General features: G+C 37.2%; 2 protein-coding genes across 3 annotated transcripts in view; one reads left to right on the forward strand and one right to left on the reverse strand.

Moving 5' to 3' along the window:
- Positions 1-3246: 3246 nt before the first annotated feature.
- On the reverse strand, positions 3247-8653 carry LOC131874873 (uncharacterized). Its single transcript, XM_059218804.1, has 3 exons — positions 8641-8653; positions 4854-5088; positions 3247-3529 (listed from the first exon to the last, which is right to left on the reverse strand). The coding sequence occupies exons 1-3, from the start codon at positions 8651-8653 to the stop codon at positions 3247-3249; spliced, it is 531 nt and encodes a 176-aa protein (XP_059074787.1).
- Positions 8654-10098: 1445 nt separating this feature from the next.
- Positions 10099-25274, forward strand: part of LOC131075417 (eukaryotic translation initiation factor 3 subunit F) — an 87015-nt gene continuing 71839 nt past the window's right edge. Inside the window, exons 1-4 of one of the 2 annotated variants that reach the window (XM_058012252.2) lie at positions 10099-10294; positions 10497-10768; positions 10890-10969; positions 11544-11773. In XM_058012252.2, coding sequence (XP_057868235.1) covers positions 10550-10768; positions 10890-10969; positions 11544-11773 — 529 coding nt within the window. In that variant the 5' untranslated portion in view covers positions 10099-10294; positions 10497-10549. Of the gene's footprint in view, positions 10295-10335; positions 10406-10496; positions 10769-10889; positions 10970-11543; positions 11774-25274 lie in introns of those variants that run through there. The other variant, XM_058012253.2, reaches the window with a different exon arrangement.

Here is a 25274-nt window from a genome sequence, read left to right on the forward strand (position 1 = left end):
TATGTATTTTCCATTTGTAAATCAAACAATATCAGCTTGTGGTATTTACAATGGCATTGGTGGTATTGGGTTATAATAGTTTTGTGGGTTTTGCTTATAAATTGGAGTTTGAATGTATTAATGTTGTTGCTGCAATAATCAGTTTCAGACCTGATTAAATGATGCACATATCAGAAAAATCATTTTCAATAATGTTCTATAAAGTTCCATTTTAACTCAGCCCTTTTTGTGCAAAAGTAGCTAACTAGTTTGGGTGTTTTCGGTGAAGTTTTGTGTAATATATTCTCCAGATCTAAAAGCAATATTAATTTTTTGGTTGGGGACATTACAAACATAATAAATCTCAAGCATAGTGAAATGATTGTTTTTGAACCAGCAAAAGAGTTAAATAGAAGTAGATGTCAACATTCGGTTCTAGAATTTTGCAATGAGATTAAAGGCTATTCTAGATGCTCACTCAAAAGTACAAAAACATTATTATGTCTATTGGTAGTTTTTTAAGTTGTTTAAAGCAAACTACTCTATAGGAAGCTAATGATACCAGACTCTTTGAGATACATCATGGAATTTATTTGGCCTTGTCATATGTTACTAAATTTATAATGTTACTTTTTTATGTTGTAGACATTGGGCTACCTTGTGTTTGAATTTTTTTTATAGAACATAAAACATCAATGAAGATGAGTTGGTTTGTCTATTGTATTGAAATTTGGTACAACAAATCTAGATGTGGATGATGAGAAGAAAATACTAGCTGAGCTCTTGAAAGAAACTGGTCGAGCACGAAGTAGACGGGCCAAATCACTTGAAACTCTATTTGAGTCAAATTTTCAAAAGAAGAAAGTGAAGTAATTAAAATATGGAAGTGGATAGTTTCATAAAAGATTATGACATTGGTGTTAGCACAGAGCAGAACATGTCAGCTTGATAGGACAAATCAGTCTATGTTGTTATGCTGAAATTCCTTGAACTCAAGAAGACTACATTAGCAACATTAACTCCACTCTTAGATGTCTACTTGCACTATATCATCTACAACTTGAAGGAGTAAGTTGATTTGGAGTGTTATGGTACATCAAGGAATCTCCTAATAAAATGTTTTTAATGTCTGAAGATGAACTCTAAGTTTTTTGCTAGCATATGGGGTTGACAAATGATTTCCTTGTAAGAGTTCACTATGGATTGGATGTTGCTAGTCATTATTATATAAAATATGTAAAGGCTAGGAGATAATAATAAATATAGAGATGATTAATATCAATTTGTTGTGAAATTGTGTTTACATTTGAAACTGACAATGATAAATGAGAAATAGAAGCTTTTGATTGGTAAAAAAAATTTGATCTAGGGCTTGTCAAATCCCTGTTTTCCCCCATTATACAATTTATGGATTCATTTGAAGTTCTGGAGCTTCCAATGTGTATTGATCAATTCATCAATGAGATTTAGGGTAGAATAAATATGGAATGAGGACATTTACATCAAAGATGTAAAAATCTTAATTGACAATAAATCTTTTGGCTGAATTTTTTTTTTAAATCGGGAATTGGCAAAAAATCGACAAATTTTTTTGAACATTTTAAAATATATAATTTCTTAAAATATTATAAAAAATAGAGTAATTTATATTTAATTTAATACCACATACATAAAATATACTATATATATAATAAAATTGAGTACACCATTGATAAATTAAATTATATTAAAATTTAAATATATATGATATTATATTTATTTATTATAAATATTAAAATTTACATTAATATTTTAGACAAAAAATTTTAGACTAATAAATTAGATGTATTTAACTTTAAATATAATTTTATTAAATATTAAAATAACAATTTAATTCTAATAAATTCATAAATTAATTAGTTGATAGGCTATTTAACGTGGGCATTGCCCACTGGTATTGTCTCATGCTCTCAAGAAATTATTAAACGGTTGCCGTCAATAATATATTCTGTTGTGCACAATGTTTTCCATTCCTTTACCTAAAGAACACATATGCTTTATTCTTTATTATTTATTTTGGTTGTCAGACAACATAAGCACATTTAGGGTGTGACCATTCACAATTTATCAGAAAATGAAAAATAATGATCAAAATCACCGCCTGTTAAATTAATGTTACACAACTGCTTAATTTAAAGACTGCCACACACCTATTTACTTTGAGAGGTTAACTTTAGCGTGGCGTGAAATTGGAAAACCAATGGCAAAACCTAAAGTTTAAAAGTTCTGCGTGTCATGCGTTAGAGTATTCGGGTATTTACTTGATTAATTAAACAATATTTGTTTAATTATTTAAGTTCCCTTTATCTCTTTTACACTTAAGCTAACTTTAGGTGCATATAATTAATTATTATGTGCAAACTTAGGTTTTCCCTTTTAGGGTTTCTTGACCTATTAAAGGTTGAGTTCTTTCTTTTCATTGTATGAAGAAGGATTATTATTGACAATACATTTTTGGAGAATATTGTGCTCTCTCTTTCGGAGCATATTTTTCCTGTGTATTCTTTCCTTCTGTGATTTGCTTCTTTGCTTCTCCTTGTAACAGGTTTTTCAGTTTGCAGAGATTTATTTGGGCTCCTGTGGTGTTGTATTTTCTCAACTCTTATATGGTATCAGATCTTCAGATCTATAGCTACCTGTTCTTATTTTGAGAATTTTTGTATTGGAAGCAGATCTGGGGTTTCAGGAATTTTTTTTATGTACCTAGGATTTGACCTTTTTTTTTTTTTTTTTTGTTCTGAGCACTTTGGGCCTAAATGGAGCTCACCATCGTGCTCAAAAGGCTCGAAAACCCCTATGGTCATAAAAAAATTGACCTATTTTGGTTCCTGAGTCTCTAGGAGTATTTTTTCTTAGATCCAGGCCGAACAACCCTGACACACAAATCGAGAAAATTTTTTTAAAAAAAATGTTTTTCTTTTTTACGGCATGTAAGCCGAATTTTGATATTTTTGAAAAAAAAAATCAAAAAAGGCGATTGTTGTTTTTTTTGCCAAAAAAAAAACAACACAATTTTTTTTTTTTTTTTTTTGGGGGAGGGGTTGTATTTTTTCACAAGGTACTGGGCTGACAGTCTGGTCGTCGTACGGTGATCGGACATGTTAGTCCGGGCCGACCTCAGCCCCCGGCCCCCTGTCGGTGTCAGCCTCCGACCTCCTGCCGGCCCTGGCTCACTGACCCCCGTTGGTAGTTTTCCACCGCTTCCCGGCGCCACCGCTGCTGCAGCTCCTAACCCCCACGCTCAGGCCCCAACCCGCCTCTCCGCTGCCGCTGCCTGCAGCACCTCCCGGCCCCGCCGCCGTGGCAGCTCCCGACCCCCACGCTCAACACCCCGGTCGTCGCTCCGCTCCCTGGCCGCCTCCTGGAACACCTTCGGCTAGCTCCGCCATCGGAGCTCCTCCTGGCCACCAGACCGCCACCCCCGGCCACCGGAAATAGTAGCTCGCCACCAGAGCTCCTCTCAGCCTCTAGACCACCACCCGATCGCCACTGGAGTGCCACCCACTGGCCACTAGAGCACCACCCAGCCACCAGACTCTCTTTTTTGCCTCTTTCAAGGGGGGGGGTTTGGTTTTTTGGCTCTATCTTGGGCATACAAAGTAGTTTTTTTGAAAACGAATAGACGTCGGAAAGCTGGTTCTGAGCCGGACCTCGTGATGTTGGTAATTTTTTCCAATTTTGTTGTTTGACTATGTTTTTTTTCCAGTCAAAGTGAGATCTTATTTTTGCACTTTGGGAGCCATAGAATGAACATCCGACCTCCGTTTTTTAAAAAGTTTATATTTTTGGAAAGTGTGTGTTGTGTACTTTCCAGCCATATGAGTTTTATTTCTAGATTCTACTCCATGCATATTTTATTCAGTTTTTTGCTTTTCAACACTCTAGTGGATATCTTGATTGTTTCAGGTCTTGAGATCTCTTCTCTGGGTAGGATGTCTCTATTTTGGTTCTCGTTTCTATTTCCAGTCTTCTTATCATTGTAGCTTGTATTTATGCAAACACATTGAGATAAAGTGCCATCATGCATTGTTTACTTGGAATCTTGCATATCTTGTGCCTTGTTGTGTTAGAGTAATTGAGTCTTTTCTTGATTAATTAAATAATATTTGTTTAATTCTTTAAGTTCCCAATTATCTTTTTACACTTAAGCTAACATTAGGTGCATATAATTAATTATTATGTGCAAACCTAGGGTTTTCCCTTTTTAGGGTTTTCTTGACCTATTAAAGGTTGAGTTCTTTCTTTTCATTGTAAGAATCATATTATATTTTTGTGAATATTGAGCTCTCTCTTTTTGAGCATATTCTCTGTGTTTTGTTTGTTCTTTAGATTTTGCTTCATTGCTTCTCCTTGTAACAGGTTTTTCGGCTTGTAGAAGATCTTCAGGCTCCTGTAGTGTTGTATTTTCTCAACTCCTATATGGTATCAGAGCTTCAGATTTATAGCTGTCTGTTCTTGTTTTGAAAATTTTTGCTTTGGAAGCAGATCTGGGGTTTCAAGAATTTTTTATGTACTTAGGGTTTGAGCTTTTTTTTTTCTGAGCACTTTGGGCCTAAATGGACATCGCCATCGTGCTCAGAAAGCTCGAAAACCCCTATGGTCATATAAAATTTGACCTATTTTGGTTCCTGAGCCTCTGGAAGCATTTTTTCTCAGATCCAGACCGTACGACCTTGACACGCAGATCGAGAAAAAAATTTCAAAAAAAATAAAAATTTACCTTTTTACTGCATGCAGGCCGAAATTTCCTTTAAAAAAAAAAATCTTTCTAAAAAAGTGAAAAAAAAAGGGGTTTGGGGGTACCACAGGGTACCAGACTGACAAGCATGTCAGACCTGTCAGTCCGGCCTCTGCAGCCCCTCCAGCCCCCACCGGCTGCCCTTTTCAGCCCCCGCAGCAGGTTCTTCCCAACATTCTTTTTCGGCCCCCGCGGGTGCCTGCTGGCCCTCGGCTCCCCGGCCTTCGGCTTCCTCCGGCCGTCGCCTGCAGCTCCTCTCCCTGACCGCCCTCCGCCTAGCCCCCGCTGCTCAGACTGTGGCCCTCCGCCAGCTCCCCGCTCAGCTCTCCGCGCTTAGCCCCAACCGCCAGCCCGCCCGACCCTTTTTCTCAGTCGGCCACCGCTCCGCCACCGGGCCGCCGCCCTACCACCCGGCTGCCACCCACTGGCCACCAAATGCCCAAACAAGCCACCAGACTCTCTTTTTTGGCTTTTTCAGGGGGGGGGTTTGATTTTTTGGCCCTATCTTGGGCATACAGAGTCATTTTTTTGAAAACAAATAGTTGTCGAAAAGCTAGTTCCGAGGCCGACCTCATGGTTTTGGTATTTGTTTCCAATTTTGCTGTTTGACTATTTTTTTTGCAATCAAAGTGAGGTCTCTTTTTTGCACTCCGAGAGACGTAGAATAAGCATCCGAACTCCGTTTTTCAAAAACTTTATATTTTTGGAAAGCTTGTGCTGTGTACTTTCCAGAAAAATGGGTTTTATTTCCAGATTATACTCCATGCATATTTTATTCAATTTTTTGCTTTTCAGCACTCTGGTGGATATCGTGGTTGTTTCAGGTCCTGGGATCTCTTTTTCGAGTAGGGTGTCTTTGTTTTGATTCTCGTTTCTTTTTCCAGTCTTCTTATCATTGTAGCTTGTAATTATGCAAACGCACTGAGATAAAGTGCCATCATGCATTGTTTACTTGGAATCTTACATATCTTGTGTCTTGTTGTACATGCACTGTTGATCAAGTGCCATGAGGGGGTTGATGTTTTCCTGTTGTTTGCCATCTTCCTTTGTCAAGTGAGTGTTCCTTCCACGACATTCGCCTCATGATGATGTGTCTCAGCACCTTTGATGTTCTTGGTTCTTCGTCATGCAGTTGTTTTTGGCTGTCCTTTTCAGTGTTCCTATCCCTCTCCCACTTCCGCATTATGGGGAGGTTTATCCTGTTGGTTCTAATGTTTATGTGGTTTGATTGATCAGCTCTTCAGGCTTTGGTTTCTCATGCCATCTGTATCTTTGATTTCAGTTGTTTTGCCTTGTTTGCCTCCTGATTCGAGTAGTGTCATTTGAGGGCACTCATGCAGATTACAGTCTTCTCTACCTGGTCATGTTCTAGTTCAGTGAATGTTCTTCAGATCATCAGTTATTCTTAGACAGAGTTTGCAGGGTCTTCATGCTTCAGTGATATTCTTTTCCATCTCTTTTTGGAGTAGAGTTTTGTTCCCATGCGGTTTTCTCTATTTCTCCAGTTCATAGAGATTTCATTGTATTTGGGTACCTGATTAGGCCTTGTTGCCGGGACCCATCTTTCATGCTTTCAGTAGTTGTTCTAGGTTTTAGCTTCTCCCTAAGTCTAGCTTAAGGGGGGGTGTTAGAGTAATTGGGTCTTTACTTGATTAATTAAACAATATTTGTTTAATTCTTTAAGTTCCCAATTATCTTTTTACACTTAAGCTAACATTAGATGCATATAATTAATTAATTATTATGTGCAAGCCTAGGGTTTTCCCTTTTTAGGGTTTTCTTGACCTATTAAAGGTTGAGTTCTTTCTTTTCATTGTAAGAATCACATTACATATTTTTGTGAATATTGAGCTCTCTCTTTTTGAGCATATTCTTTGTGTTTTGTTTGTTCTTCAGATTTTGCTTCATTGCTTCTCTTTGTAACAGGTTATTCGGCTTGCAGAAGATCTTCAGGCTCCTGTGGTGTTGTATTTTCTCAACTCCTATATGTTGTACATGCACTACTGATCAAGTGCCATGAGGGGGTTGATGTTTGCTTGTTGTTTGTCATCTACCTTTGTCCAGTGAGTGTTCCTTCCACGACATTCACCTCATGATGTGTGTCAAGTGAGTGTTCCTTCCATGACACCCTGTACTTTTCTTAGCACCTTTGATGTTCTTGGTTCTTTGTCATGCAGTTCTTGTTGGCTGTTCTTTTCAGTGTACCTGTCCCTCTCCCTCTTCTGCATTATGGGGAGGTTTATCCTGTTGGTTCTAATGCTTTTGTGGTTCGATTGATCAGCTCTTCAGGCTTTGGTTTCTCATGCCATCTGCATCTTTGAGTTCAGTGTTTGCCTTGTTTGCCATCTGATTCGAGTAGTGTCATTTGAGGGCACTCATGTAGATTATAGTCTTCTCTACCTGGTCATGTTCTATTTCAGTGGAGGTTCTCTAGATCAATAGTTATTTTTCGATAGAGTTTGTAGGTTCTTCATGCCTCAGTGATATTCTTTTCCATCTCTTTTTGGAGTAGAGTTTTGTTCTCACGTGGTTTTCTCTATTTCTCCAGTTCATAGAGATTTCATTGTATTTGGGTACTTGATTAGGCCTTGTTGCCGGGACCCATCTTTATTGCTTTCATTAGCTATTCTAGGTTTTAGCTTCTCCCTAAGTCTAGCTTAAGGGGGGGTGTTAGAGTATTTAGGTATTTACTTGATTAATTAAACAATATTTGTTTAATTATTTAAGTTCTCTTTATCTCTTTTACACTTAAGCTAACTTTAGGTGCATATAATTAATTATTTTAATTAATTATTATGTGCAAACCTAGGTTTTCCCTTTTAGGGTTTCTTGACCTATTAAATGTTGAGTTCTTTCTTTTCATTGTATGAAGAAGGATTATTATTAACAATACATTTTTAGAGAATATTGTGCTCTCTCTTTTGGAGCATATTTTTCCTTTGTATTCTTTCCTTCTGTGATTTGCTTCCTTGCTTCTCCTTGTAACAGGTTTTTCAGCTTGCAGAGATTATTTGGGCTCCTGTGGTGTTGTATTTTCTCAACTCTTATATCATGAATTTGCATAATTAAATTTTTATTTTGTTAAATTTCACTGTAGGCATCTGACGAGCTCTGAAAAATTTAGCGTGGTATTGATGGTTTAAAGATTTAAAAAATAGAGAGTGAGACACACGTTTGAATGATTAATCCAGGACTATTGACAGTAGCAGCTAGCAGAGAAAGAAATAATTTACACAGGAATCAGGTATTTATCATATCGTTTATCATGGCTTCTTTGTTTTTTGTTTTTTTGTTATATTATTTGTGAAAAAGAAATACAATTAACATTTCATTATTTTGGTTTCAAGAGAAATAGAATCACCTTTACAATCATGTAACATGTAAATTTTGTATTTAATCTGATTGGTATATGAAAAATATTTCCAAAATAGATAGTAATGATAGGCAACAAAAGGTAAGGAATTAAATCATATTTTTTGTAGTTTTAGTTTAGATTTCAAATATTGGGTAAGATTTCACATGAGCTATCATTTTTTAGATTTTGTCTGTAGCCTGTAGGGTTTTACGTTTAATTATAAATTCATACTAAAATCTAACCAGGTATACAAAATGGCTGGAACTTGATGCAATACCAACCAAATGAAATGTAGAAGATTTTTTTTTTTTTTTTGGCAAAAACTATGTTGAAATTGATAATTCATAAAACCTTTTGTTGACAATCCTATGCTACTGAATCGACCAAAAACCTAGCCATATCCATGCACAATTTGATTCAGAATCAAAGTAGGGTTTGATTCGCTTGTGGATTCATCCAGTTTAAAAATTTAAATAGGCAAAATTTGGATGCAAATACGATACTCTAAAGCAGTGGGAGCACCTACTACCCCTCAGCCCCATTGTTCCCAAAGTGCACGCGTTACTTCGACAGTATGCACTTGACAACAATACAGTTCTCCTCCCCTTTCAGTCGCAGGGCATTAGAGAGCTCTACCAGGTTATTTTGCTTCAAACAATTATTCCTAGAATATGTTATTAATGAAGGGCTCAGGGGAGATTAATTTCAAAACACATTAAAAATTATAACTAAACATAAACATGTTTTAGAATTGCAAGCATATGAACAAATGTAAAATACAATTGAAAAGACATGACATATATCAAAACACCCAAGAAAAGTAGTAACATTGGCTTGAAAGCAAATAAAGCAAAAAATAATGATCACAACAATCCAATTTACCCCTAATAGCCTTCCTTTGATCTCATAAGCAGATTCCACAAACTGGTTTTGGCAAATCTAGATTTGTAGAATTCTTTTATTCACCAATTTTTTCCTTTGCCTTCTTTCTCAATCCCTCTTCACTTCTGCTAATATCACTGTTAGAAATACTTGTACGCTTCTTCTCCTGCCGATCTCCTAAATAAGAAACTATTTCCTATTTCTGAATTGACGATGCTCTCATTTTTTTTTTTTCCAGATGTCACCTTGAAACTACATTGGAAAACTTGAATGCAATTAATTAGATAAATGTCCAAGCAAAAAGAAAGCCACGTGAGCTACATGCAGTGTGTAAGCATTTTCAAAGGCACGAACATATATAGTTCCATTATTAAATCTCATGCACCCGATCACTTCAAATCAGGGTTAGTGTGGTAGAATAATTGTTTAATTTCAATTTGCTTATAATTTTTGTTTTAACTTCTATTAGTATTTATATTTTTATTATTGAAAAAATTATATAAATGTTTAAATTTTCATTTTAATTGTATTTGATTTTAAAATTAATATTATTATGCCATTTATTCTGCTATGACCAAATTTCCATGCTATGCTTTAACAACACATTATTATTATTGATTATATTGCAAATTTTTAATATCGTATCTATATATTTTTATCTGCATTTATTTTATATAATAATTTTTTATTTGATCAATTTAGCCTTCTTGAGAGCCGTAAGCATTAGGTACTTGAGAATCTTCCTGCAAGATACTCTAAAATGCAAAACTATTGGAAATTGGTTGTATGGTTACATATCAAATTTATTTAATACTAAAAAAAAGTTTTTTAAAAACTAGTAAATTACTTTGTGTCAATTGCATCTGAAATGACTAATAAATACAATTTTCACACCCTAATTTTATGCTCTCCAACACAACGATTAAAGTATACTTTACAATCCACTAATCATTACACCTTTGTTTTGGTACAAGTGCTAGTAATAATAAAACTATCTTTTTATGTATTGATTCAAAGTAATGTTGAGTAAATATTTCGAAACAATCTAAGTCATAAATGAATAATAGAAAAACTATTCCTTAAGAAACCTGCTGAAATAGTTCAAATGGTTAGGAATGTTGTCTGCTGCCGTATTTCAAATGCTTGCTAATGCCCATTTTGAAACACTCCATAAAGTCGGAGCCATAAAAAAGCGAAAAAAATTCTCAAGAACACGATTTTTACTAGGGCGCGATTTTTTATTTCGAACTCGCAAGTTCAACCGAAAAAAATCACAAACTGTCACTACTTTCTTTTAACAGGTAATGAAATTTTTTTCTTTAATTCTCTATCAGTGTATCTCTTGAACCTCGTATGGAGTGCAAATCTTTGTCTAGTTTTCAGACCCGAGAGTCCCAATGGGCCGAGTTTAAGTTATTCTCACAATTATTTCTGCATTACCTTATAAATTTAGAGTATTCCCAACCCTAACCTTTAAGTTGTTGAAATTGCTCTGTGTGCCAGGCTTCAGCCAAGATATTTCTTCCAAACGAATAAGTAGCCGAAGAGCAGGAGCAATGACAGCTGGGCAAACGGTTTTGCAGATGCCATCAGCCTCAACAGGTTTAACTGCCAAGCTTCATCCAACAGTTCTGTTTAACATTTGTGATTCATATGTTCGCCGGAACGACCAGGCGGAGCGCGTTATTGGCACTCTTTTGGGCTCTGTTTCTTCCGATGGAACTGTTGATATTCGCAATTCATACTGCGTCCCTCACAATGAATCTTCCGACCAGGTATTTCTTTTTAAACTAATCTTCACTATTTTCATCTCCAATGCTTATACATGAATTAGGGCTTGGAGATTTTATTTGGCACAATATGCTTCTTTCACTAGCAACATTTTTGGGCTCGCAGGTTGCAGTGGATATTGATTACCATCGTAATATGTATGAGTTGCATCAGCGAGTGAATCCAAAAGAAGTTATTGTTGGATGGTAAATCTCTCACACTTCTTAATTTTCCTCTAACTTATGTAATTTCTTATTTTTATGTTGAGGCATATTGTATATAATATATATTGTTGAATGGTAATTCTCTCACACTTCTTAATTTTTTCCAACTTTTGTATTTTTTTATTTTTATGTTGAGGCACATTGTATATATATATTGGTATTAAATAACAACTATTTTGCTGAGTATGCGGAGGATGAACAGAATTGCTCACTTAGATAACAACAGTACCTGAAATGACAAGAAAATAATCTATCATGTTGATGATGTTTAACCTATTTAGTGTTGAGGAGGCTAGGAATAAGTCATTTCAATAAATAAATACGAATATGAATGGAGTTTTACTTCTGTTAACTTTTGCAAATATGCACTGAGTTTGCCTTGAGGTATCTGAGAAATGGCGGTGCTGGGTTTTATTTGTTTGTTTTGATTCGATTTTTTGAGTTCTGAAAGAAAATAACAAAGAGTTTGGTAATGATGTCCTTACAAATGGTTGAAATCTGTTTGTCTTAAGCTATATGAGCATTTTCTCAAGACAATAGATGTGGAATTGTGTAGGTATTCTACAGGTTCAGGAGTAAGTGGTAGCAGTGCTTTGATTCAGGATTTCTATGCAAGGGAAGTGACAAATCCAGTCCATTTGACTGTGGATACAAGATTTGAAAACATTGAAGCTAGCATCAGAGCCTACGTTTCAACCATTTTATCTCTTGGAGACCGACAGCTAGCAGCACAATTTCATGAAATTCCTCTGGATCTTCGAATGGTTGAAGCTGAACGAGTTGGGTGTATGTGACTCAACAGTCCTGAACTATGCTCTCTATTTTTTTTTAACTGTTGCACCAATGAAACTGTAACTTATTCTAATTCTAGCTTTTTTTTCTTGTACTTTGACAATTTAACTCTGAAGTGAATTCACATAATCACAGTACATCATTTCTTTTCATATATTCTTCCCCAAGAGCTGTTTGCGCTTCAGACTATGCCCGTAATTTTTAATAATGTTTTGCGCTTTCATCTTCTAGGAGGTTCTGAGGAAATTCTTTCCTTAATATTGTTTTGGGTTTGTAATCTTTGTATGATGTTATCACCACGGTCAGATTGGTAGCCTAAAACCATAGTTACCAGAATAATCTAGCATACGAATGAGGACCACATCCGCAGTGGTGCCCTTATGCATTTACTTAGTTATCCTAATTTTGATGGTGTTCTTGCCCCTGCACTGGTACTGGTACCCCTCTTCTACAGGTAACTATGTCTCAACCTACAATCCACACTAAATGGTCATCCGTCTATTGCTCCCATTCCATTAGCACACTTGGCACACAAACTATGTAATCATAGACCAGCACTTTGAATGGTAATACCTGATTGCACATCTATTCTACTTTGTGAATTGTAAAATTTATTAGGCAAGTCTTTACATCCGCTGAGTTTGGATGAGCCCTATTCTTATTGCCTTAGGCTTAGCAGTGTAATTTTTGTCTATTTTGTGCTGGACGTTTCCTTTGTGGGTTCCAAGCTATTGGTCTTTGTTAATCAAGAAACTCAATACCAAAAATTATAAACTTTTTGTTATGGAAATTTTACATCATCTCATCACACAGATATGATTTAGTTCAGTAACTAAATCTTTCCACCCTATGAATATTTCCCTTGAGTAATTGTACTCCATAAAGCTAAAATTGCCACCAACCTTAAACCTCACGAGGACCTAAACGCTTTCAAAAGTTTGGCTAGCCTTTCCTTGAAATTTTTTCTTCTTATTGCATCTGTTGTTGTTCTAAGAACATTGTCGACCCCCAGAGGCATAGTTGAAAATTGTCATCTGACTTCTATCGTGTGATTGTTTCATGGACCAACCTCTTCCATGACCAAATTACTAGAACTGACAGATTGGAGGGTCTGCGATTTGTATATGGATGTATAGAAGGATTGAAATGTCAGAAACCATCTGCAATGTGCAAATAAAACTACACGAATCATCCACATGGTTCACTAAGTACAAGGGATATCTGCATTTGTCATTCCCTGCTTTGACAGTAAATACCCTAACAAAAGAAGATTGTCTTTTGACTCTTTTCAAAGATTTCACAATTTTCTTAATAAAAGACAAATTGTCTTTTCGAAGACTTCACAATTTTCTTATCACCTAAATCAAACTCAGACAAACAAGAAGGAAACATTAAATGGCCAATTCATTAAAAGATGGAAATGATATTAAATAGAATTAATAATTATTAGCCGACTTCCTCAAAGAACATACAGCTGGAGCATGTAGACCATCCACTTAATCTGGTATCATGACTTGAGTGGAAGAGATCATAGGTTCGAGCCTCAGAAATAAGACAAATCACAGATTATGGACGATGACATAAGGAATTTGATAATAATGCTAGCCGATTCATTAAGACACTCAAGACAATGTAATTCATATTATGGCCAATTCAATAAGATTCATTTGACCGACCAATCTAAGGACAAAGATAAGTTTAAGCAGCAATAAATAGGATGTGTTTACATGATGTATCACACAACCAGTATTCACCTTATTTTGATAGCCGATTCTATGTTTAAGATATAATAACTGACTATACAAAGGTGGTTGTTATGTAATGTTTATAAAGTCGTTAAGGAAAGCAAGCATTGAAGCTGGCGAGTTAATTATAATGGTAGCGATTCATGTGATAAATAATGATCCATATTAGGTATTTGTTTGCAGTGATTACCAATGTGACAAGGTGCGAGTACATACAGAAATGATATTATATGCAGTGATTACAAGCATATCATATGCAGCGATTACAATATATTATGTCTAGTGATTAATAAAGAATGAGAAGATTAGTAAGGTAATAACTACAGGCTGCGTTCCTTAATGGAAAGGTGCTTCTGTTGGAAAGAATGCATCCATTATGAAAAGGTATCTCTTTTCATTTAGAGATGAAGATATTTATAGAGATTGGGAATGATTGCGAGAGGGGGGAAGAAATAAAGATATATCAGATCTACACATTCAGATCTGTACATGAAAGTAATAGAAGATCATCAAGAGAGATTGATCGAGTAGAAATCTGAATAAATGAATAATATTCAGTATACGATCCCTATGGATTATATAATTTTTTGGGTCTGATGCATAATGCATAGACCATGATATTACTGATTTGCTATTTTGTCATCCATGTAGAAATGGATGTAATATATATATATATAAACCCTGAGTGGGACTGGGAGGCCCCCGAGTGGTACTGGGAGGCTGAATGGCGGGTGTCATTCCTTGCTCCTGGCTTTGATGGACAGGTTTGATGGGCTTTGTTTGATCTCCCATGATGCTTCATGATGTGGATGGGTTGTTGGGAAAAGCCTTTAGGGAATCCACAAACACACTGTAAACTACAATGGTGATAAGATAATGTTCCTAACCCTAGTAGGAAAGATCAAATTTATATCTAACATAATTGAGGGGTCTAAATCAGGATCTAATTGCTAAATGATATCTCTATTTCATTTCTTATTTTACTTGGGATTAAGGTCTAAGGAAAAAACTAGGGCATTGGGAAAAGGGGACATTACAGCATTAACTTCAGCTTTATGTGCACCAGATCTTTTATGTTAATTGCCCTTAAAATAATTATTCACTGAGCCCAAGCAATCTCTGAATCATCCTTTGAGAAGGTTTTTAAATTTTAAATGCTGATGGTGTCAAAAATTGTAAATACCATATAAAGTGTGGATTCCCACAGTCATGGTACATTTCTATTTTGCAGATTACGCACTGCATGCACTGATTACATGCCATTTTTCTGCAAATCTAGTTTAACTAGTGTAGCCAGAGGTTTGAAACTCCCTACATAGAAAAAATAAAATGTTTTTTTTTTTTGCAACTATTCTATCAAAACCATGTCCTTCATTGCATATCTTGCTAAGTGCTAAGAAATAACAGAATGCATGTCTTCTTCAGCAGACGATCTGCCATTACAACAGGGCCTGCATTTAATAAGAAAAATTGTATCAGCAAAATCAGAAGTATAACATCAAAGAATTAAAAAATGGATAAAAGAATTAAGAGAATGGCATCCTGGCTCTCTAGAATATGCATGATTGTGAAACCAAAATCCAAATCACAGGAATTACATTATAAAACTGATAGATGAGCCCAACCCAAAACACCTTGAAATCAAAGAATTTGTGAAGGGGGTATAATTTATTTTAACCGGAGGAAATGAATACATTTCCCTTTTAACTTGCTTGCTATGCTATGATATGATATGAGGCAAGTATGCATACATTGGCAGTCATAGCAAACTTCTAATAAAGGTAATCAAGCCAAGCTTGAATAATTAATTCTAAAGATGCATGCTCATACAGCAAACATGGATATGGGTGCATGCATGTTCTTTTACTAAGAATACAAATGTACATGGAATCAGATCGTTTACTATAAAGAAGTAAGAGAGATTAGATTTGATTACATGTTGATCTCATTCCACATTACAAGTATGATTTACAACCCAAGCTCCAATCTATATGTATATTCAATGATCCATGTCATAGCTCAAACGCCATGATTGGCATCAATATCAAATCCATCTCAATGGTTTGTATTAACACATTCATTTCCTGGAATCCCCCATTTTGGGATATTCCTAAATTTTGCCCTAAAACCACAATTCTGATTAGAATAAGAAATGTAATACATTTAAGAATATTAATTTACCAATTGAAATGCCCTTTAAGAGAATTCTTGGTCTAGGTCCTGCATACAATACTAGTCACTAGAAATTGACGTTAAACCATAAGTGAAGATGACATCTATTTTGACTATACATTAAAATGCATCATGATATCATATAAACATCATTCATATTAAAATCCAATTAAGGCAATGGTCATTTCAAAGCATATTTATAATAATCTTATTAGGAATTCATTTGAAACGTTTGCAAATCACAATCTTAAGGTTGGTTGTCCTTGTATTGTGAGAACATGGATTGTGGTTCGCCCTTCCATCGCTCAGTTCACCTTGGAGTCTGGCCATCCTCCTCGATCAACACCGGAAGCATGAAAGGATTTCTGGTCCATTCCACCCCCCAGCTCATGGGCATGGAAGGCTGGCCGTCCATTCCATCTCTAGATGATGTATTTGATAAGAAGCATGAAGGATGGCTACCCTTCATCTCTTGTGAATCCAGAAAGCTGGCTGTCTTCCCTATTTGTAATTTGTAATGTGAAAGATCCCTGATGGATCCCTTCGCTGATATGCTGTAGTTGTTTTAATTATTTTAATTGAATTTCCTGTTTATTACTATAATCTTCCAGAAATAGACAGAAGTTGCAGAAGGTTGAGTTCTTTTTATGTTTTGATAGTTTTTTAGCAAGTAATAATTGAAGAACAAGTACATGGAATGGCTCCTCAAAACGCTGAAGCACCTGTGCTGTCAAATCAACACTGCCTGGGTCCCAGAGCGAAGCATAGCTCCTGCTGAATACCTCAAGTGAGCAATAGAAAACTATATCGTCTCCATAGATCAAATATCCATAAATGCCAAGATCACTAGTGTGTCTGTGATCACCAACATGCATAACATCCGTCATAATATCTAATGAATGTCAATCCATGGAAGACCCTCTGCGATCTGACCCCATTTGACACAAGTGACACACAACTACCACACACTGCTGTTGATGTGCTGGAAGATCTAATGCCAACTCACTAGACAATATATAGTACTGACTAAAATCATCACTGTCCAGGCTGGCATCTAAAAATATGTAATCATCAACCAGCAATGAAACAATCACCCTGTCTAGAGAATCAAGTGAAACTGCCACATCAACTAGCTCAAAGTACTCACTAGGAGTAACATCACATAACTCATCCACGTCAACTATCAGATGACAATCAACCTGTGGATCAACTGTCGTCCCACTCTGCTCGATAAACTGAGATGGATAGTGGGTAAACTCCAGCTCCATCCTTGTGAAATACCGAACATACCGTCCAAGTGTCAACAACCACTGTACACCCACGACTACATCTATACATCTGAAGTGAAGCAACCCATGTAGGATCCACGAAAGAAAGGTACTACACATGTCTATACCATGATCCCACACAAACCACCTATAGGACATAAACTGCTTCTGTTGCTCTCCTCTGATATGAGTGCCATATAATCTTAATATCTGGAGCAACATACTATAATTCCTATAAGATGCTGTATCAAATGAATCAACACCTGGATCCCAAATAAAACTAAATCCACATCCATCTGTCATGAAGAGACAATGATAGTAAGAGGCATCCTCGATACCGTGTCTCTCTACAGCCACTGTGAAACTCTCACACCTGTGATAACCATCCACAACAACACACCTGCTAATCCATGCATCATCCTTCCCCCATGATCCTGGATGAAGTCTCTGTGTCAAGGAGATGAAAAACTCTGACGGTCGCTGCTCATCATAACGGTTGATTGTTTGCTGATCCCGCAAACAATCCATCCCAAACTGCTGGATCAGGTGCCTGCAATCAATAACTCTATCCTCTGAAGATGGGAGAGCACTATTGCAACACGGATAGTATAAGTCCCGAACCAACTCACATCTGCGAGCCATCCAATCATCTACAATCGGACTAAAAGAGAAATGAAGCGCACTCCTCGTGAGGTAATCTAAATGGACTCTCGTAGGCTCACTCAATGGCTCTGTGTCATAATCTTGTCCATCAAACTCATCATCACTCCCATTGCTCTCAAACCATGAATCCGAAGACAACTCATATGTCTGAGATCCAAAATCCAAAATACACCTCAACTGAGCACTGTGGCTCTGCGGTGAAACATACTGGTTTCCCTCGTCAGCTGTAAGAGGTGTAAAAGAAGATTTGCTTTCCAGAGAAGGAAACAAATCAACAGGAGTATCATACTCCCAACCAATTGACAAACTGCTAGTCGCCTGTGAAAACAATGATGGAGTAATATTGTGAGTCAAATCACAACTCTGGTGAATCTCGCAGTGTCACAGTAGAACACTGTACTGTATCTATCGCTGATGATGTCTATGCCACTCTCAATCTATCAGAAAGCTCCTCCAATCTGGAGTTCGCTTCCTAAAGGGACAATTGGGTATCCTCCCATGCAACAACAGTCGCCTCAAGCTCCTGAGAGAGGATATCAACTTCCTCCTCCTCCCTCAACAGAGCACCATAAATAATAAAATCCCTCTGAAGGAGATAATCTCGGTCAGCCACTAACTGTAAATACTCATGCTTCAGTATCCCAATGGCTTCATAAAGAGCATGAAACTCTGGTAAGGAAAAATCATTGCTGCCCTGCTTATCAATCATGAGGGTGCTCCAACTTGTTGTGACGTTTTCACACATCGCCCCATTGCAAATGGGGACCCATGTTTTTTGCTCGTTTTCGCTTTGCTTTTTAGGGTTTTGGTTTGAATCCAGTCGGTTTTGGGAGCTTTTTGAATTTCCTTTTCTAGAATGCAAATTTTGAATGCAATGAATTTGCCAGAATGGTCTAATTTTCAATTGGAATGTTGATGCAGAGCTTAAATTTGTCTAAGTGTTGAAGATGAAATGTGAATTTTTGTCCAATTGAATATTTTTGACCAAATTTTGACATTTTTGATTTTTGATCCTAGGCATCTCTAATGATTTGTTTTCGCCTTGTGAAGTGTTAAAATGTGTAAAATCATGTTATTTTGGCCTGTAGGAGCAAAATCGCTCCTGTCCCTTAGTGAAGGACGGGAGCTCGTTTTCAAATATTTTACTATTCCTGCAGGGTCAAGATGAATTACGAATTGGAAGTGATGGAGAAAGGCGAGATCTTTCCATTGAATATAAATTGAAGATTTTCATGAGCACAGAAATGCCTCCAGGGGAAAAATCGCTCCTGTCCCTCAGTGAAGGACCGGAGCTACAAATCCAATTTTGCTTTGTCCTTGCAAGATTTTAACGTCTTGACGATGTGAAAAGGTCCAAAGAGGTACATTTTATCAAATGAATATAACTTGAAGTGCTGTCGGGGAGATCAACAGGATAACAAGTCCGGCTTGAGTAAGGTCCTGATCCTGAAATTTGGCTAAGTCTGGAATGTCCTGACCCTGAAATTTGACTGAGTCTGGAAACTGAAAAAACCTCCAAAAACTAGATTTTGCAATATAACTCCTGGAGGTCTGAAACCACTCTCAAACATCCTGAAAGTATATATGGAATATAACTTAAAGTATAAGAAAGAAGAAACATAGAAGGAAATGTCACTTATACTTAAATGTTATATTCCATTAAAATTGTCCTGATCGAGAGTGCGAAAAGTCAAATTTCGCTCGTGTCCTTCTCCGAGGGTCCAGAGCGAAAAGCGCTCCTGTCCCTCTCCAAGGGACCAAGGCGAATCGCTCGTGTCCCTCACCAAGGGTCCAGAGCGAAAATGCTTAGTTGAGCCATTCCTGACCTTGTTTGGACGAATCGAGACATCAAAGGCATGGTGAAGGACGAAATGAGCATGATAGAGCATCCAGACTTGATCAAAAACAACGAAATGATGAAGTTTTTGCCTAGAGGGTCAAATTCGCTCCTGTCCCTCATTGAAGGACCAGAGCGAAATTCTTCATAAGGTACGATCTGGGCAAAGATCAAGCAAATTTTATGTTCGAAGGCAAGAAAGGAGGTCAATCGAACCCGTTGAAGACAAATTGAAGATTATCAAACGTCAACAAAGGACCAAAATGCTTAAGTTCGCTCCTGTCCCTCAGGAAGGGACCAGAGCGATTTTTGTTGTAGATGATTTTCTCACCAAATTTCAACCGATCTCAAGGCATGATTGAATGAAAGGAGGCATTGCGAATCCGTTGAATATAATTTTCGAAGGTGATGAAGTGAAATGAGGCCCACAAGAGCAAAATCGCTCCTGTCCCTCTCCAAGGGACCAGGGCGATACAGTGGTTATATTGCCTTTTATTCAAGTTTGAAACCGATCCAAGTCAGGAACAAGGAGGCAAAGGACGTCTTAAGGCATTTTCCATCAAGCAACAAGTTACAAAGGTCGTCACATTGAAAGATTTGCACTAAGACTCCCAGTTCGCTCCTGTCCCTCAGGAAGGGACCAGAGCGAAATTTGTATAAAGGCTCTAAATTTTGAAAGTTTATCACGCATCAAGTGATTGAGGAGGATTAAGGGACCACGTTTTACCCAATGAAGACAATGGCAAGTTGAAAAAGGCAAAGACAAGCTCAAAATCTTGAAATTCGCTCCTGTCCCTCAGGAAGGGACCAGAGCGATGTTGAATATATTGGCTAATTCATACAAAAATCACGTTGAGTCAATGTTTTGCAAGGTGATAAAAGGTCTAAGGCGTCCTTCGAAGGTGATATACCAAAGGCTTCAAACGTCAAACGATCACCAATTTGTACCAAGAGGCTATATCGCTCCTGTCCTTTGGACAAGGACCAAGGCGATTTTTACTAAAACACTCATGTTCCGACAAAATCAAGACAATGCAAGGGTGGGCAAGATCGAGGACGTCCTTTGGAAGGCAATGAACGAAGAACGAAGATCAAAAGTTTGCAAATTTGAGCTAGGACACAAGGATCGCTCCTGTCCCTCTCCAAGGGACCAGGGCGATGATCTTCTAAACATCAAAGCGCCTTGTAAAATTCAAGTGAAATGAGAAAGGAATGAAGGAATAACGTTGTTTGTCCCCACAATGAAGATTGAAGTTCAAAGATGCAAGATCAAGGAGAAACAATGGAGATCGCTCCTGTCCCTCTCCAAGGGACCAGGGCGATATCATATCTAAAGGATATTCATTTGCAAGAACAAGTCAATTAAGCTCAAAGGACCTAGCGAAAATGGCAATTCCAACGTGGAAATAAGGACCTTGGACGTAAAAATTGCAAGAATCATGACCAAATTGATGGATCGCTCCTGTCCCTCAGTCAGGGACCAGGGCGATGAGGTACGTATCTTCTCACTTTTTCATTTTGGCGCTTAAAACACATTTTTTTAATTTATTTAAATGCTAACAAAATCGATATTTTATTAAAAATAGCATTTAAATATTGCGCTTAATGTTAATTAATTATTTTGCCTTGTAAAAATCGAATTTGTCAATTTAAATGATAAAGGCATTTAATTAAATTAATCATTAAAAATCAAAAGGAGCGCTTGGTATTTATTTGTTTTTGAAGGTCGGCCTTTTAAGTTTATTTTAAATTTGCATTATTAATTATCAAGTCGGCCTAAGGTGGTAATTGTGAGATGAGCGCTATAAAGGGAGGTGAGAATCATTATTTTCACATTATCATTTTTCATGCGATCTCAAAGGGAGAAGTGCGAAATTATCTTCAAGGTGCGGGTCTTGTCAAGGAAGGCGCAAACATCATCAAGGGAGTGCGAGTGTGTTTGAAGGAGCGAATTTCATTTCAAAACAAAAGAAGGCACTAGTTTTATCCAAGGCGAAACATCTATCCAAAGGTGGTGCGAACTTAATCTCACTTGAGCGAACTTGCCAAGGACATATCAAAGGTGGCGAAGTTGTCATTTTGAAGAAGAATCACGTTGATGACCATCTTACGTCAATTTTGCCTAGGCAATTTTATTCATTTTGCATTTTAGAGTTAAGCTCTCAAGTAAGGTATGGCAAGATCTCTTGTTTTAATTTCGAATTTTGATTGTCATTGCCTTAATTTTGAAATTTTGTTTTGCCTTAGCTCAGTCTTTTTTAGGAAATGATTAATTCAAGGACTTATCATTAAGTTTCCTAAAATTTGCTCTCTAGTTTATGCTATTCATTGCAAAATCATGGTACTAATTTTAAAATGTTGTGTAGGCATCAAATGGAGATCTCTTCAAGGACGGTCTTCGCCAGGACGGTCTTCGCCAGGACGATCAAGCCGGGACAAGGGCGACCTCTTTCAATCTAGCGTTCCGAGGCGAGGTACATCATCATCTTGCAAATCAAGGACAAAAGGAGTTAGGACAAGAGTTAATTAAAGATAGCCTCTCAACAACATCCAAATTGAATATCTAGCAAGCTACAAGTGTCAGATGAGGTGGCATCCTAGTCATCGCTCCTCCAGTTAGTGTGGTCCATCTCAGCATGTCCAGATTCAATGTACTTAACTCATGGAAGGTGGCACAAACTCCGATGTACCTACCCTGGCTATCCATTGGTCGATTTTTCTAGAGAGGACATGTGTCCAAGCAATACAATTTTATCATTGGTCAAGCATTAAATGTTATGTAATGGTTGTAACAAACCCTAATTAGGGTTTTCATTGTAAAATCTTGGCCATTGATCTTGAATTGATCTAAGCCATCAAATTGTATTGTGGGCACTATATAAGCCCAGGCATTTCATTTTGTAAAGGGGAATTTTTAGAGAGAATTAGAGAGAGATAGTTAGAAATAGTTGAAAGTAGTTAGTAGTTAGAGAATAGAATAGGAGGACAAGGCAAGAAATTGTTGCCATTGATTGTAAACAAACTCCATTTTCATTGAAGTAATGGTGAAATATGTCGTTTTCTTGCAATTTGCATGGTTTCTTGTTGAGTCTTCAATCTTAGATGGTAGATAATTAGATGAATGGAGGAAATGTGCTTGATTGATGGTGAAATTCGTATATCCATACTACTAGCAGTTTGTTGATTGCATACTTGCCTTGCGTAGTCAACTGGAATCGTTCAGCCTAAGCTCAATTTCAATTTGTCGCCTTTTCATTGATATGCATCAACTTGGATGGTATCTATGCCTGCGGTGATGATTTGAACATCATAAAGCTTCCCATAGAAGATCGCACTAGTCTTGTGTAGATGTTCCATTGATGTCAAAACAAGACCTAGTTAGAGTTTCATCAAAAGTCAAGTCATTGCTCCTACATTCTTCGTATTAGGATTAGATCCTCTCTTCGCCTTCCATCCTTTTTTCCATTTTTTTTTAATCTAAGTTAGTAAGAGCCTGTGTCCAGCAAAGCAGATCGGAAGTTCAATGTAAGTCCCCTTGTGATTCCAGCAAATCACATCATACCACTGGAGCTTGTCCACACGTAGAGACCCTACATAAAAGAACCTTGGAGTCCATCTAACTGATCCTTTTTGCAGATCTTCAGCAGTTAGAGACTATTTTCTCAAGAGAGGATAAGATACCTATTGGTATTTTATTCTGTGTATGATTGTGTACAAAATACACGTCAACACAACTATGTGTAGCCAACAACTGGCGAGCGACATTGAAATACTCAACAACTGTGTCTTTACTCCCGTCATCAACCTTGAGTTGTCCAATCAGGTGATGAGGAGTCCGAGAATGTTGGCTCTCCTGTAACTGTACAAACTCAAAATCTAAATTGTGGAAAGAAGTTGTATCTGTATCCTGTACCTCTCTGTAGTCAACATCGTGTATGCACTCGGCCATGGATACAACCTCATCCAAAGTACTGCTGCTCTGTGCCTCTGAGAACACCACATCCATCAATGATGATACTGCTGAAAATGCACTGTCATCACTCTCTTTTGCATCCCATGTGTCCGCACAACCCATTGGCTCATGATCCTGGGGTCCAGTGCTACTAAGAGAACATATTGGGCTGGATTCTAAGGTCTGATCTATAAAATCAGAATTATCATGATATGAGTTCTCAACATTCAAAGCATCATTGGTACCCGAATTTTGAATACTTTCATGTGACAGCCCATTGGCACCATCTTGTACAAGTGTAGACATTGATACCTCAAGCTGATGCAAAGGTCCCTGACTGCTGTCATGAAAATCAGAATTGCTAACCTCTAAATGAGTTGCCTTCTGGGAAATCCCTTGCACGGAAGGTGAGGACAATTCATTATCCAAAGCTGTCCTAATGTCCCCTTGAGTTGAATCCACATGTCTAACAAAACCATCACATGAATTCTTGTTCCACTCATCAAAACTTGAGGGCACCAAAACATTCTTATGTAGAGGTATATTACCCCTAAATGAAAGTTCTTTGTCCATTTTTGATTACTGCAACCTTGATTCTTCTTTCCTTCTTTGCCATTGATCTGAACTTGTAGCTACCAAGTTATCTTCGTCTGCCCCGGGTACACCCATAAATTGTGTGAAGGAAAGGAGCTCACGTATCATCTTAGGAAGAGAACAATACCGATGATAGCTGCTCATAACTGTATCATTAAATATCTTGGTAGGAGGCATCCTACTTTTACGTGTTGGAGAAGATGAAACTTTTGAGTGCCCAACTTTAGTTCTAGCCATGGTATTTACCTGTAACTAAATTGATATCCCAACGGATCCCGGAGGTCGAAATAAAAGTTTGTTCTCAACAATTTTGGGACTTTGGCTAGCGTATTGTCTTACCAGCTGTCAACTGTAAGCATAAATGTGTAGGCTGACAACTACCCAGTTGCTGATATGAATTATCAAAACCTTTCATCAAATACCCAGATGTGACAATTTCTCATAAACCCTACAGGCTGGTAGGATGTAGGCTCTGATACCACTGAAAGATCCCTGATGGATCCCTTCGCTGATATGCTGTAGTTGTTTTAATTATTTTAATTGAATTTCTTGTTTATTATTATAATCTTCCAGAAATAGACAGAAGTTGCAGAAGGTTGAGTTCTTTTTATGTTTTGATAGTTTTTTAGCAAGTAATAATTGAAGAACAAGTACATGAAAAGAGTACTGGAAATAAATGTTCATACACAGTCAAATCAGAATCGTACCAAGTAGATTTCTGATTATTTAAATCAAATAATTATCCAGATAGTGATTCCAAACAATTCCAAGAAGATTACAATAAGCAATGAGTCCAACCTGGATGAAGAGTGAATACTGTAATCAAGGAGGCTGCGGCAAACGTCCAAAGCTCTTACATAGCTCCATGTGGGAAGAGAAACGGCTGCAAAGTACAACCGTACGACTGTTACGTGATGCCAAGTTGGAAACTCCAATCTCCACGCTAAACCCTAACTTTGTCCACTGAATCCTCCAGAAAAGATGTCGTACCAACTCTAAGGCACTGAAAACTGAATGCAAAAACCAAATAACCACTGTGCTGGGGCCTACGTCCCAGACAGGCAAGACCCTGGGGTTTTCGTCCCAGATGCTGAATCGCTCTCCAGAGCAAATTCTCCAAATCAAAGATGAAAATGTGTAAAAAAAATGGATGATAATTAGGTTACCATCTCCTTATAACTCCTCCCCTCTAGCTCGAACCTAAAAGTGTATGAAAAGTGCGCTTAGGCTTATAAAGTCTTATTTCTCATTTTTAGTCTCCAAG

This window comes from Cryptomeria japonica, chromosome 4, assembly GCF_030272615.1.
Source record: "Cryptomeria japonica chromosome 4, Sugi_1.0, whole genome shotgun sequence".
NCBI lineage: Eukaryota > Viridiplantae > Streptophyta > Pinopsida > Cupressales > Cupressaceae > Cryptomeria > Cryptomeria japonica.

Bases quoted from the DNA above. Each gene is read 5' to 3' on its own strand.
- LOC131874873 (XM_059218804.1), bottom strand. The intron at 3,530-4,853 runs GTCTGACATGCT...GTGGTGCTCTAG, and splicing joins TGCAGAGGCCGGACTGACAG to TGGCCAGTGGGTGGCACTCC.